Raw genomic sequence first — 16,035 nt, forward strand, 5'->3', positions numbered from 1 at the left:
AGCTGCTTTGCGACAATGTTTATTGTTAAAAGCACAATACAAATAAACTTGACTTGACTTTTGCACAGACAGGTTGATGATGATGAATTTTGTTTGGAAGTTGTGTTCTTGCTGTTTGCAGTACAACTAAATAAAATGGAGAAGTAAATAAATGCTGGTGCCCGTTTATATTCCAATAAAATAACAAAAAAGTTTTACTGCTAAACTGTGACGCTACAATAATTTTTTTCTTTTTAAGCCATGGATCTCTATGACAAGATGCAATTTAAAGCAAGTCTGTATTCCAAATAATTAATAATGTATTAACCACTATGTAAGACATGATCACAGATATTTATTTATTCATTCATCTGTTTGTTTGTTTGTTTGTTTGTTTGTTTGTTGTGAAAAATAAACACATTTGCACTTTCAGGAATATTTTTTATTTCAATATTACATTTAAAATTGTCAAAACACTGAACATACACAATGGTGAATATATAAATATTCCTTAATATTTACAAAACATACATTTATCAAAAAAAAAAGATGTCAGGTTTCTACAGCTGGATTTATACAATAACACATGCAAACAATTCTGTCATTTCTTGACAATGTCTCTTAATGAGATTCTGGACTTGTCCCCTTCCACTCACCATGCTTTAGCTCTTTTGTGCCCCTCCTTATTAACTCTGTCTTTGTCCATTGGCTAAACACTTGTGATGGCATGATAGTCAACCTAAAGGTGGCCAAAAGTTACAGATAAACGGAGACAGGGTCAACCACAAGGTCAAAAAGGGCCCTGAGGCTTTGTGTGTTCTCTGAGCGTCATCTCTGGGAGAACGGATTTCAACTGACCCTTACGACCTTATACGCTTGACCAGTCAATGCTGAAGCTTACTGGCTTACCCTTCAACTCAGTACAAGTGCTTCTGTCATTACATATCTGAAAATAATTTGAATTAACAAAAAAATATACAATTCTACTGTATATAGAGATGTACAGTGTATCTTGAACAAATACAATATTCTATAGTCCCTTATAAAGCATATGCTGTTTTAGGAGGTGCAGTTCAAGAGATCAGTCTCTTTGTAACTGTCTTATATGTGTTTCTCAACCCAATACAGAGGGTCAGCAGAGTTTACAGCAAAGTCAGTTTGCAATTTCTTCATTTCCTCACAGAGGACCCTGACTCTCAACAGCAGAGTATTCAGTCTCAGAGGCACGTGTCACGTCAATGAGCTTGGCCAGGCCACTTTTGGTGGAGTACTTAAAGATGAAGGCCTTCATAAGGTCATAGCGATAGTTGCGGTTGATAAAGTTGTAAACGACTGGGTTGATGCAGCAGTGTAGCAGCGAGAAGCATTGTGTTACATGTACTGCCACGTACAGTGCATTCTCCAGTGTGCAGCTTAGTGGCAGTGCATTGAGCAGTGCCAGAGTGTCTAGAAATAGCGTGCCATGGTAGGGCAGCCAGCACACCAAAAATACCACTATGTAGGTGAAGACTAGGTGTCGGCTGGCACAACGCTCCTGGTCTGCTGAGGAGCTGATCACCCTGGCCAGGAGAGCGTAGAATATAGCAATAACAGGGAAAGGAATGGCAAAACCAAGGACAATAAAGCTCAGTTGGACACCTATGGTCCACTCATGCAAATTCTCAGCAGGGAACATGGATTTGCACACGGTTATATCTGAGTGCGTGGACTTGACTGCTTGGAGAAAGTAAGTATCAGGCAGCGCAGCGAGCAGTGCCAACACCCATATTCCCACACAGATAACCTGCCTTATCCACCTTCTCTTGTTGTGTCCTGGGGAATCACTGAAATGAGCCACAGAGAGATAGCGGTCCACACTCATGCAGGTGAGAAAGAAGATGCTGCTGAAGAGATTGACACTGAAGATGAGATGTATGATTTTACACATGGCATCACCAAATGGCCAGTGGCCATGCTGGAGAAGTGAGCTGATGGATATTGGCAATGTCGCTACTACACACAGGTCAGCGATGGCCAGGTTAAGGATGTACAAGTGTGTCTCATGGCGCTCACGGCTGGAGCGAATGTTCACCCATACAACCAGTGTATTAGCGGCCAGGCCAATGATGAAGATGAACACGTAAAGAATCGAGAGGGAGTAGAGCATGGCGTTTTGGCTGAAGGCACTTTGGCACACCATCGTCTCTACTCGAGAGCCATTCTCCTCCAGTGAGAAGTTCTGCTCACTCAACATGTCCAGCAGGTCCGTCAGTTCATTCAAATTCACATTCATGGTTATCTTCCTCACCAGAATTCTTGATCCTGCAATGCAAAACATTCACTGGTGAGTTATGAGGTGCTGGCAAGAAATGTCCACAGGTTCCAATTAAGTACTGGGAAGACAGAAAAATGTGCAACAAAGAATGTTTATTTTTAAAAACAACATTCATAATCTAAAACATCTCACACATGCCACAGTCCCATGTCAGAGGGCAGGACCTCATGTGGTTTGAAGGAATTTTTTCAGTCTTATACATAACAGGGAGCCATTTCTAAGGGTTACTGGGTTGTTTGCAATCTATCAATAGCAAAGCTAGCCACTCAAAAAGGATAAAAAGTGGGAATTATCAAGGCTGATACTTACAGCCAAATGAATTTGAAAGTGTTCATTAAATGAAATGCAACTGACAGAAATAATAAATAAGATTGGAGATTGGAGATCCCTCTTGTCTGACTGTTATCAGTACTACACACAGTACTATTACATACAGTCCATTAGGAAAGACAGAAAGAACTGATAACAGCCTAGCTCCACACATAACACAGGATCATATAATCAAACTCATGCACATGGTAGATGCAAACTGGATTTTAACTAAGCCAACTATGACATTTTTATAGCTAAAATCTACAGCTTACAAATTCCTTACTCCTATTGATCAGGCGTTAAAAAGCCTTACATCAGAATCACTGTGATAATGTGAAAATGCATCAGATATTCAGAACAAATGAGAGCTGTGAAGTCTATAAAGGAACACAGTGACAGAAAACAGAGACCTCCACTTCCAAAAAAGCATCAGAGTAAATGAGGGTGAGGGGAAGAAAGGGGCAAAGAAGCATTATTGCTCAGGAGGTGAAAGATTGCATTGCATATGGGCATGTCCAGCAAGAGATCTGCACTGGAATTAGGACAGACAGAGAATAGGGAAAAGGAGCATCCTGAAAAATGTACTGTATAACACACCTTATTTTAAAACCTACTCCATTACATGCAAGTAGAACATTCATCTTAAACCTACCCTGGCCACATCTTAATGTTATTGACAAAGAATTAAAAACAAAATGTCAGCTTCCAAATGGACGACTTGTGTTTATGTGCGGCTGGCGCACAGCTGAAGAGCCATCGACTGATATAATCTGTTTAAGCATGTTTAGGTTCATTCCATACCGGCTGGCTGTTTTGACCAAGCAACACTTTTAGCACCTAACTTTAATGCCATTAAGAGAAATGTGAGAGGAGATGCAGCTGTTCTTAATGCACTGCTACAAGATTACTGATCCTACAAACCACAGCAGCAGTGGTGCCAGTGGCCTTTACAGCTCTCATCTGTAATTATTAGTGGAAGAAGACGATGTGAGCAACGTCAAGCTTCGACCTGGCTCATCAGGTGCAATAAAACATGGTGGTCTGTGAGTGCTCCCCAACCCACCTTGTTGTAAAACTGTTGTGTTTACACTTCTCAGATACAGTGGGCGCCCTTACCTGAACCCCCAGGCCTAAAGGCACAAAGAGCTCCCTGTGTGGACATGACAACTCTCGCCTCAATCCCCATCCCCACCCTTCTCTCTCTCTCTCTCTGTGTCTCTCTCCTTAAGCCGCCTGAAACTCTGCATTGGTTTTTTTCCCTTTAACATGTCAAAGCATTCGGCTCCACATAGGGAAGGAATGGTCAGTGTACCTTAGAGGCACTCAAAACCTAAGGAAATGTAGGAAGTATTAAGACGCTAAATTAGATGGAAATTAATGAAAAACAGAAAAACAGTTGCAGTAGTGCCAGAGGAAAATGTGGCACATTTGAGAACAAGTTTAGACTCTACAAAAAAAATTTGCCTGCTTATTTCCATTTGGAAGTCGAAATGAAGGGTGTTGAAGGTAAGAAACATTCGCAAAGGAATTCCCAGCATTAAACAAAGCAAAACCTTGCACGGCATTCATGTGAGTCCAGGTGTTTAGATAAGGGGGAAAAAATCAGGGTGAGTGAGTTCACCTCTACAAAAGATTTTAGCATAAAGGTTTAAAATGTTATATGTTTATTACACCTTTAAACCAAATGTACAGTTCACCAGAGCTTACAAATGCATCAGTCCTAATAAACTCTACTGATTGTTTGGGCAGTGAAGTCTACTTTGGAGACTGTTCTACACTGTGATCTTAAAATGGGGTCATCCGAATTGGTAGAATGTTAAGCCGTTTCTCAGAGTATGTGAAGGCTTTTAAATTGTTTAAAAAGAAAAACATTTCAGCACCATATACCCGCCTGGGGTCCAAATCAGCTGCGCATACAGTGTGATCGCAGAGTTTCTTCAGCCAAAGTTTGAAGTTAGAAGCAATCAAAAGCTTTTCAAGTCGCACTGAATTCACCGAATGAACAGAAAAGCAGAACAGAGTCCTTACGTTATTGGTATCGATCTTCGGGATTCCGCAGATCTCGTCGTGTCGTAATCCTACAGAGTCACAGGTCTGGTTTAAGCACAGAAGAGACTGAGAGAGAGAGAGAGAGAGAGAGAGAGAGATGGTCTCGCTTTGCGCTCCTGGTGCTCGTTAATATACGCGGAGAGTAGGAACGCCTCCCACCCGCGGCACTGAGGAACTGAACTGTACAAACTGGAGTTTCTGTCCAACAAAACAATCATGAGAACGGACGTGCGACACGTCGGATTTCCCTACACGCCAATATAAACACATCGTACACTTCAAACAGCATTTCGACGTCACAAAAAAGTACGTAAAGCGATTTGAGACGCAACCCAGAGATGTGAAATTACTCCAGAAGCCAACACTTGATATGAAACCTTCACTTTTGGATCCGTATTAACTTTTCTACTTCTCATTTTTACAGGCTGAAAGTGGCAGTCCTTTAGACATTAGATCTTTTCCATCAGACCAGTGTTTCACGGGTCTGATCTTGAAAAAAGCAGGATGTTGGATTGGTTTAAAAGTTATCGCATTTTTTGGTACATTAGCTACTTCAGGAATATGTCTACATTTTTTCTTCTTCTTTATAAGGATTATGATTAATTAAGACCCCACCACACACACACACACACACACACACACACACACACACACGTAAACAAACATACATACACGCAAAACAAACAAACAAACAAAATCTATCCCTTCAAAATTCTTGTCTCTCCATAACTTACATAACCTACATAGTAAAAAATAAAATTAACTGATTGACTGATTATGGGGCGGCACGGTGGTGTAGTGGTTAGTGCTGTCGCCTCACAGCAAGAAGGTCCGGGTTTGAGCCCTGTGGCCGGCGAGGGCCTTTCTGTGTGGAGTTTGCATGTTCTCCCCGTGTCCACGTGGGTTTCCTCCGGGTGCTCCGGTTTCCCCCACAGTCCAAAGACATGCAGGTTAGGTTAACTGGTGACTCTAAATTGACCGTAGATGTGAATGAGAGTGTGAATGGTTGTCTGTGTCTATGTGTCGGCCCTGTGATGACCTGGCGACTTGTCCAGGGTGTACCCCGCCTTTCGCCCGTAGTCAGCTGGGATAGGCTCCAGCTTGCCTGCGACCCTGTAGAAGGATAAAGCGGCTAGAGACGATGAGATGACTGATTATATTATATTTTAATAAAAATAAATAAATAAATATTTTTACCCATTTTTAAATATTTAATGTTGTTGAAGGGTTTTTTGTTTGTTTTTTAATGATAGTTTATTGTACAGGTTAACATCTTTTAATATTTTAATTATATTTTTACAGTTTATTTATTGTTGTTTTTGTTGTTGTTGTTGTTGTTGTTACTATAGGCTGTATAGTATGTATTTTACTACAGTGGTTGATGTTTTAAAATTTGGTACATGAACTAACTTGATTTCTTCCAATCTTATTATTCTCCATCTGGATTATAGCTCAATAATCTCCATAATCTGCACAGAAAAATACCCTGTGTTCAGTGAACCTATTTTAAAAAAATAGTGTTTACTTAGCCATTAAAGCATTTAATGAACTCAGAGTGTTCATTTTTGGACAGCTAGACTTATATAAAATACTGGAAGTGTTTATTCAGCACTGCATTTTGCAGTATGAAAAATATTTAATCCACACTATGTATTATGAGTAATGGCAGGTTATTTTTTTCAGCTGTTGTTGATGTTGTTTTTCCTGTTCCGAATTTCATTTCCCATATATCCTTTTGATTCATAAACTTCCAGAGAAGAGGCTTAATATAGACACAAGAGGGTTTCACCTGTTGCTCAAGTGTTCAGCTGGCTCCAGGTCTATTGATTTACTGTAAGGTTGCATGCTGGCTCAGAGCCACTGCATATTGTTTGGTGGACACAGAAAAGGGAAGTTTCAAAATAGAAAACCAAAATCAATGAAATATTGATTAGGTACTATGTCTTTTTCCAAGTAAGCTTCCATTGAGAAAGCAGCAAACAGACAAATTATGCATAACAGCACAATCCATCCATCCATTATCTGTAGCCGCTTATCCTGTTCTACAGGGTTGCAGACAAGCTGGAGCCTATCCCAGCTGACTATGGGCGAGAGGTGGGGTACACCCTGGACAAGTCGCCAGGTCATCGCAAGGCTAACACATAGACACAGACAACCATTCATGTTCACATTCACACCTACAGTCAATTTAGAGCCACCAATTAGCTTAACCTGCATGCCTTTGGACTGTGGGGAAAACTGGAGCACCCAGAGGAAACCCACGCGGACACCATGCAAACTCCACACAGAAAGGCCCTCGCCGGCCACTGGGCTCGAACCCAGGACCTTCTTGCTGTGAGGCGACGGTGCTAATCACTACACCACATAACAGCACAAATAAAATTATTTTATACTATTTTCAGTTACACCTAAAATCTGTTTCAGATCCCACATCTTATCACAGAATGCTTCAATTTTTCCTTTCCATTCATGCCTTATTGTACAACCCCGATTCCAAAAAAGTTGGGACAAAGTACAAATTGTAAATAAAAATGGAATGAAATGATGTGGAAGTTTCAAAATTCCATATTTTATTCAGAATAGAACATAGATGACATATCAAATGTTTAAACTGAGAAGATGTATCATTTAAAGAGAAAAATTAGGTGATTTTAAATTTCATGACAACAACACATCTCAAAAAAGTTGGGACAAGGCCATGTTTCCCACTGTGAGACATCCCCTTTTCTCTTTACAACAGTCTGTAAACGTCTGGGGACTGAGGAGACAAGTTGCTCAAGTTTAGGGATAGGAATGTTAACCCATTCTTGTCTAATGTAGGATTCTAGTTGCTCAACTGTCTTAGGTCTTTTTTGTCGTATCTTCCGTTTTATGATGCGCCAAATGTATTCTATGGGTGAAAGATCTGGACTGCAGGCTGGCCAGTTCAGTACCCGGACCCTTCTTCTACGCAGCCATGATGCTGTAATTGATGCAGTATGTGGTTTGGCATTGTCATGTTGGAAAATGCAAGGTCTTCCCTGAAAGAGACGTCATCTGGATGGGAGCATATGTTGCTCTAGAACCTGGATATACCTTTCAGCATTGATGGTGTCTTTCCAGATGTGTAAGCTGCCCATGCCACACGCACTAATGCAACCCCATACCATCAGAGATGCAGGCTTCTGAACTAAGCGCTGATAACAACTTGGGTCGTCCTTCTCCTCTTTAGTCCGAATTACACGGCGTCCCTGATTTCCATAAAGAACTTCAAATTTTGATTCGTCTAACCACAGAAGAGCTTTCCACTTTGCCACAGTCCATTTTAAATGAGCCTTGGCCCAGAGAAGACATCTGTGCTTCTGGATCATGTTTAGATACGGCTTCTTCTTTGAACTATAGAGTTTTAGCTGGCAACGGCGGATGGCACGGTGAATTGTGTTCATAGATAATGTTCTCTGGAAATATTCCTGATCCCATTTTGTGATTTCCAATACAGAAGCATGCCTGTATGTGATGCAGTGCCGTCTAAGGGCCCGAAGATCACGGGCACCCAGTATGGTTTTCCGGCCTTGACCCTTACGCGCAGAGATTCTTCCAGATTCTCTGAATCTTTTGATGATATTATGCACACTGTAGATGATGATATGTTCAAACTCTTTGCAATTTTACACTGTTGAACTCCTTTCTGATATTGCTCCACTATTTGTCGGCTCAGAATTAGGGGGATTGGTGATCCTCTTCCCATCTTTACTTCTGAGAGCTGCTGCCACTCCAAGATGCTCTTTTTATACCCAGTCATGTTAATGACCTATTGCCAATTGACCTAATGAGTTGCAACCCAACTTTTTTGGAATCGGGGTTGTAAATCAAGTCCAAATATTGGGCTTTGACCAAAATATTGTTTTCATTCAGCAATCAGGATGGATCCAAATGCATTCAGTTAGTGCCAGCATTTTCTTAATGAGGAAGGAGGTGGATCAATAGGCCTTGGGTACACAAATAAAAGCAAAGCATTAAGCAACACCTGACCAAACAATACACATATTTCCTGTGTATTTGAAGCAAACTGCAGCTGAACAGGGGAAATGCACATGCAGATATAGTCAGTACCTGCTATAGGGAATTTCCAGTATAACGGTTCCCACAGATTAGTTAATAAAACAGGTGACACTAAATATGTACAGAACAACAGTGACTGGCCATTGCTGTCCATTATTAAAAAGCATGAGGATGAAAATTTTGGCTAAGGAAGTGACTGGAACAGCAGGCTGGTGAGCACATGTTTGGAGCACATTTGGTTTCTGTTAGGGGTCCTGTATGGTCAAAAAATGTCAAAATGAAAGATTGTTGAGTGAGGAAAAATGTTTCCCCTGTTATTAAGCCATTTATCAGGCTCCAGTTAGGTTTGAATTCCTGACTTCAATAAAGATTGTGAGATGTCTATTGTCCTATTGTCCCATATTTTGAATTATACATTAAAGTAGAAATGTGTCCAATCTAAATATTTCCATTCCTCCAGTGAATTTGATTCTCTTAGTTTAATCTAATATTGTGCCCAGAGGATACCTGGCTCCTCATGAAGGGAGCAAAAGCATGACAGATCATGTCGCACTCATAATAGTGTTTAATAGCCATAATCCATATCATAAACCAATAATATATTTCTGTGCAGAGGCTCCAGGTATGTCTCACTTTGACAAACAGTGTTAAATGAGTTTCAGCCAGACTGCCCTTACAGGAGAAAACTCACATGCCTTAACCTGTGATCATTTGTTTCCCCATGTGTTTATGTGAGTAGAAGAAAAAGAAACCTTTATTTGTCACATGCACACTCAAGCACAGTGAGATTCATCCTCTGCATTTATAACCTATCTGAAGCAGTGAACACACACACATACACCCAGAGCAGTGGGCAGCCATACTACAGTGCCCAGGGAGCAGTTAGGGGTTACAGTGGTGCTTGAAAGTTTGTGAACCCCTTAGAATTTTCTATATTTCTGCAAAAATATGACCTAAAACATCATCAGATTTTCACACAAGTCCTAAAAGTAGATAAAGAGAACCCAGTTAAATAAACAAGACAAAAATACTATACTTGGTCATTTATCTATTGAGGAAAATGATCCAATATTACATATCTGTAAGTGGCAAAAGTATGTGAACCTCTAGGATTAGCAATTAATTTGAAGGTAAAATTAGAGTCAGGTGCTTTCAATCAATGGGATGACAATCAGGTGTGAGTGGGCACTCTGTTTCATTTAAAGAACAGGGATCTATCAAAGTCTGATCTTCACAACACATGTTTGTGGAAGTGTATCATGGCACGAACAAAGGAGATTTATGAGGACCTCAGAAAAAGCATTGTTGATGTTCATCAGACTGGAAAAGGTTGCAAAAGCATCTCTAAAGAGTTTGGACTCCATCAATCCACAGTCAGACAGATTGTGTACAAATGGAGGAAATTCAAGACCATTGTTACCCTCCCCAGGAGTGGTCAACCAACAAAGATCACTCCAAGGCCCTGTCCACATGGCAACTGATTCAGGTGAATCTGATAAAATTGTTTATCGTTTCGGCCTGGCGTCCACATGGCACCGGTGTTTTGGGTGCCCCACAACGATATTTTTTGAGAACGGGTTCCAGAATGGAAAAATCTGGCAACGGCGCCGTTGCGAAGTCGTCTGGATGAGTAGAACAGATTTGTTTACAATGACGTCACAACCACATGACTAGAACAAGCAGCACTCTCGCTGTTTTGTATGAACCACTGCATTGCATTCACTTTTCTTTTAAATAAACAAGGAACTGAACCATTTCTTGAATTTCTTTTTTTTATTGGATAAGACTGCTTTTCAAAATGTTCACACACAATATAAAAAGTTATCTAAATTATATAAAAATGCTTTTCAAAATGTTCACACACAATAAGAAAATTAAGTTATATAAAACTATGTACACTAATAAAACTAATTTGTGCACACAGAAGGCACGATTTCCTCGCGTAGTCGCAGCCATCTTCTTCTTGTTGTGTGTTTGTTCCTGACAGTGCTTCACACCAGGTAGAAGAAGGGGTTTATGCATGCATCTACTTCTTCTATTGTTCTGGTGTCTCCAATGGGACTGTCTTACAGTGCCCCTAGAGGTGTGGCATGTGTATTGCATCGTTTTCAGCAAGCGTTGCGTTGCCATATGTACCTGATATTTTACTGATCCGTTGCCCATGTGGACGCGATATTTTTTTTAATAAAATCTCGTTGCCGTTGTCGTGTGGATGTAGCCCAAGAGCAAGGCATGTAATAGTTGGCGAGGTCACAAAGGACCCCAGGGTAACTTCTAAGCAACTGAAGGCCTCTCTCACATTGGCTAATGTTAATGTTCATGAGTCCACCATCTGGAGAACACTGAACAACAATGGTGTGCATGGCAGGGTTGCAAGGAGAAAGCCACTGTTCTCCAAAAAGAACATTGCTGCTCATCTGCAGTTTGCTAAAGATCACGTGGACAAGCCAGAAGGCTATTGGAAAAATGTTTTGTGGATGGATGAGACCAAAATAGAACTTTTTGGTTTAAATGAGAAGCATTATGTTTGGAGAAAGGAAAACACTACATTCCAGCATAAGAACCTTATCCCATCTGTGAAACATGGTGGTAGTATCATGGTTTGGGCCTGTTTTGCTGCATCTGGGCCAGGACAGCTTGCCATCATTGATGGAGCAATGAATTCTGAATTATACCAGCGAATTCTAAAGGAAAATGTCAGGACATCTGTTCATGAACTGAATCTCAAGAGAAGGTAGGTCATGCAGCAAGACAACGACCCTAAGCACAGAAGTCATTCTACCAAAAAAATGGTTAAGGAAGAATAAAGTTAATGTTTTGGAATGGCCAAGTCAAAGTCCTGACCTTAATCCAATCAAAATGTTGTGGAAGGACCTGAAGCGAGCAGTTCATCTGAGGAAACCCACCAACATCCCAGAGTTGAAGCTGTTTTGTATGGAGAAATGGGCTAAAATTCCTCCAAGCTGGTGTGCAGGACTGATCAACAGTTACCGGAAACGTTTAGTTGCAGTTATTGCTGCACAAGGGGGTCACACCAAATACTGAAAGCAAAGGTTCACATACTTTTGCCACTCACAGTTATGTAATATTGGATCATTTTCCTCAATAAATAAATGACCAAGGATAATATTTTTGTCTCATTTGTTTAACTGGGTTCTCTTTGTCTACTTTTAGGACTTGTGTGAAAATCTGATGATGTTTTCGGTCATATTTATGCAGAAATATAGAAAATTATAAAGGGTTCACAAACTTTCAAGCACCACTAGGTACCTTGCTCAAGGGCACTTCAGCCCAAGTTCGCCCCATGTTAACCTAAAGGCACGTATTTGAACTGTGGGGGAAACTGGAGCACCCGGAGGATATTCACACAGACACGGGGAGAACATGCAGACTCCACACAGAAAGGCCCCCGCCGGCCGCTGGGCTCAAACCCAGAACCTTCTTGCTGTGAGGCTAACCACTACACCACTACACACCCATCTTTTTTTTAGAAGAAGAAGAAGAAACAAAAATGTGTGAAGGTGCAATTCATCATGTCATGAACTGAAATTGTGCATGTAAACACATATGTGAATAATATGTGATCACATTACATATATGATTACTTATTGAAAAATAATTATCCATGTGAGAAAATGCCCTACACAGGGAACATTAATATGTGAAGATATACAGTATATTAGTCCTGAGGGGGGCAAATCACGTGAAAATAGACTAAAATTCTAAAACTGTGCAAAGCATGTGGTGTCTAAGGAACACGTGTAAACTCACGTGCCTTTCCTGTAAATGTGCACTACCAAGTGTACACCTGCTGCAGTCCATGGGCAGATTGCAAGCATTTACAAGTTACAAAGAAGTTACAACTTGAGCCTGATAATCACAAAACTAAATAGAAAATGTGGAATACAGTTTCTGTCTCGTGAGCTTATGAGCTTTGTAATTCATTTGAATACAAATGAGCTGCGCGAGCTGACAGCACAACGTGGCTTGTTAGCAAAAGATTTGCCGCTTTAATTTCACTTCGCATTTCTTTTTTTTATCCCTCGATAAGATAAGATGATCCGAAAATGTCTTAAAAGATAGCGCTTTTGATTACAACGCCACTACGGTACATAATTTAACGACTATTGTCCTCTGTTTCGCTGAGCGCATTCTGCGTTAAGCGCGTCTCCAGCTGAGCGCGCGCTCACATTCAATAGACTTTGATCTCGTCGCCATGGCAGCGGCGCGAGGCATAGAGCAAACTACCCGGGGCGAACGGGAAAGCCAGTAGTTTGATTAGTCATGGTGGATGGTTTAATAGATGTATTTGCTTTAATTAAATCATACGCCTTCTGACATAAGCTCGTGCTTCTTTTTCTTTTTGTTGAGCATTTCCTGTTTCGCAGGTCATGGAATATTGCGCTTGAGATTATTGGCTCGGACTCTGATACTGAAGCGCACTGACTTGTGCAAAAGTGAAGTGATCGAATTGAAAGATGTCACACAGGTATGACAGTAACTTCCTGAATTATCTATATGATACCATATTGATGCATTGCTTTCACAAACAGTACACTCTGTGCAATGTTAAATAAAATGAATATATAATGTTTATCAAGTACTTAAAATGCATGCATACAATATAACCTATACTATACACCAGGGGTTCTCAACCTTTTCTGCTTTGAGGCCCACCTATTCATACCTGTAACGAGTCAGGGCCCCATTAAAAAAAAATTCCCAATTATTTTGGCTTATCTATTATATTAGAATCTAATAATCTATTGTAAAGTGTATATAAGGAATGCGACATCACTCCCTGTTACAGATGGGAGCCTAGGAATTAAATAAATACAATAAAAATAAACTGTTTTAATTGTAGGTATTGTGTTTAAAACTGTATGGATGTGCCAGAAACCAACGTAAAACTATGCATGCATTCTCAGTCAAAAGGGATTAATGATCCAGAAGTGGAGTCTGGTCCATTAACACAAGGATGTTTGTGTACAGCAAGCAAAGCAAGTTATTAAAACCAAGAAATACACTCAAAAGAAATGGATATAGAAACCACTCAATGGGATAGAGCCTTACTCATTAACAAAGAAGGATTTGTCCTATTATTTGGAAAATTCTCCATCTGTTGAATTCCTCGACATCTCAAGCTACCTGGTGCTGCAGACATCATTCTACATGGACACACAGATGAAAACCTGGAAGAGCATGGAGTTGTACAACTTTTTATATGTGGCTGGGTTAAAAATCTAGGGATCAAGGCACTACAAGATAGACGGTGGTAGACAGATCTAAGTGCAGGAAGAGTGTTTATTAGCAGGCATGATATTTATAAAAATGAAAGCAAAGCAGAATCATAAAGCAGAGTATTTAAACAGCATTATAAACATGGCTAGAAACAAACATGACAGTGACAATGATAATACTTTGCAAAGCCTCTGTGAAAACAGCGTCTGTATCTGCACGTGTTGATTGCGCTTAAATCAGTTTCAAGTGTTTCCCATAATGACTGGGTCCCAAGAGCATGCACAAAGTGCTCTGTGAGCGAGCATGGCTCAAGTGCCCGAAGGCATGACAGTCAAGTGTTCAGCTGTTGTGTGACCACAACTTTTAGCTCACGTGTATATTGCCATGTATCACCATCAAAATGCCTCACTTTTATTGATAAAGCATCGCAAGCTGGAGTGTGACCATAGCTTAATGAGGCGGCTGTGACGGATGTAACTCAGCAATTGAAAGAAAGAAAGCACAACTTTATTCATCACACACTTGTGAAATTTCCTCTCTGCATTTAACCCATCTGAAGCAGTGAACACACATACCCAGAGCAGTGGGCAGCCATGCTAACAGCACCAAGGGAGCAGTTGGGAGCTAGGTGCCTCGCTCAAGGGCACCTCAGCCCAAGACCATCCCATATTAACCTAAATGCATGTCTTTGGATTGTGGGGGAAACCGGAGCACCTGGAGGAATCCCACACGGACACGGGGAGAACATGCAAACTCCACACAGAAAGGCCCTTGCTGGCTGCTGGGTTCAAACCCAGAACCTTCTTGCTGTGAGGTGACAGCGCTAACCACTACACCAATGGCCCTTTTCCACTACCCTTTTTCAGCTCACTTCAGCTCGCTTCAGCTCACTTCAGCCCGACACGGCTCGCGTTTCGACTACCAAAAACCAGCACGACTCAGCTCGTTTCAGCCCTGCTTAGCCCCTAAAACTCGCACCGTTTTGGAGTAGGGCTGAAGCGAGCCAAACCGTGCCGAGTGAGGTTGGGGGCGTGAGCAGACACTCCCCTGTGCACTGATTGGTGAGGAGGAGTGTCCTCACATGCCCACACACGCCCCGCGAGCGCGCTGGGATCTGTAAACACCGCAAACCCGGAAGAAGAAGAATTACGAATTACGAGAATTTCTGAAGCCTTATGCGCCTCGCCTCATCTATATGCTCTTGCCAGTATCTGTTGGCGTTGTCGGTGACAACAAGCCACAGCACCAAGACCAGCAACACTAACGACACCATGTCCTCCATGTTTATTGTTTACTATTCGGGTCGTGAGACTACCGCTGAAAAGCTCACTGAATCAGTGACATACAGAGCATCGTGGACGAGTTCGCGGAGCGCAAGGCTCGTCGTATGCCCTTCAAATAATGCGCGCAGTAGGCTATTGATGTTTTATTATGAGCCATGTACAGTATGTCGCCTAATGTTTTTTTGTTTGAGTTACATGTTCGTTTGAAGGACTTAATGTACAAAATAACATAGTTGCACCCCGTAGTGTTGAAATTGGTAAACACAGTGCATTCAGTGAGGTTTGCACCGCCCTCCTTTTATTTCTGACTCTTCCTGTCACCGTTGCAACCTCTGAGCGCTCATTCGTATGCCCTTCAAATAATGTGCGCAGTATAGGCTATTGATGTTTTATTACGAGCCATGTACAGTATCCTAATGTTTTTTGTTTCTGAGTTACATGTTCGTTTGAAGGACTTGATGTACTAAATAACATAGTTGCACCCGGTAGTGTTGAAATTGGTAAACACCGCAGTTGCGGACATTTTGTAGCCTAAAATGATGTTATGATAAGCTTTAATAAAGGGCCCGGTCATTTGCCCCGCCCCCGGCCCGGCTCTGACTTGTTCCGCCACTGTCACTGATGTCACTGTTTGCGCTGCTTAACGACATCACGTGACGTCCACCCACTTTCGCTAACTCCACCCAATGTGTCCACCCACTTCCAGCCAGCACGGTTCAGCGCGGTTGTAGTCGAAATGCAACTCCAACAGCCCCGCTCAGCTCGACTCAGCTCGACTCAGCACGGCACGGCTCAGCCACGTTTGTAGTGGAAAAG

The 16,035-nt window shown here is 41.4% G+C and overlaps 2 protein-coding genes across 2 annotated transcripts in view; one reads left to right on the plus strand and one right to left on the minus strand.

The window, feature by feature from the left end:
* Positions 1 to 406: 406 nt before the first annotated feature.
* Positions 407 to 4,774, minus strand: ackr3b (atypical chemokine receptor 3b). Its single transcript, XM_060919021.1, has 2 exons — positions 4,634 to 4,774; positions 407 to 2,280 (listed from the first exon to the last, which is right to left on the minus strand). The coding sequence occupies exon 2, from the start codon at positions 2,249 to 2,251 to the stop codon at positions 1,157 to 1,159; it is 1,095 nt and encodes a 364-aa protein (XP_060775004.1). The 5' UTR covers positions 2,252 to 2,280; positions 4,634 to 4,774; the 3' UTR covers positions 407 to 1,156.
* A 4,086-nt stretch (positions 4,775 to 8,860) lies between these two features.
* Positions 8,861 to 16,035, plus strand: part of iqca1 (IQ motif containing with AAA domain 1) — a 139,977-nt gene continuing 132,802 nt past the window's right edge. Inside the window, exon 1 of the mRNA XM_060918410.1 lies at positions 8,861 to 8,907. Within this exon, the coding sequence (XP_060774393.1) occupies positions 8,861 to 8,907 (47 nt within the window). The remainder of the gene's footprint in view (positions 8,908 to 16,035) is intronic.

Source organism: Neoarius graeffei, chromosome 4 (genome assembly GCF_027579695.1).
Source record: "Neoarius graeffei isolate fNeoGra1 chromosome 4, fNeoGra1.pri, whole genome shotgun sequence".
NCBI lineage: Eukaryota > Metazoa > Chordata > Actinopteri > Siluriformes > Ariidae > Neoarius > Neoarius graeffei.

Coding starts and splice junctions, on each gene's coding strand:
- ackr3b (XM_060919021.1), bottom strand. CDS start 2,251: ATGAATGTGAATTTGAATGAACTGACGGACCTGCTGGACATGTTGAGT.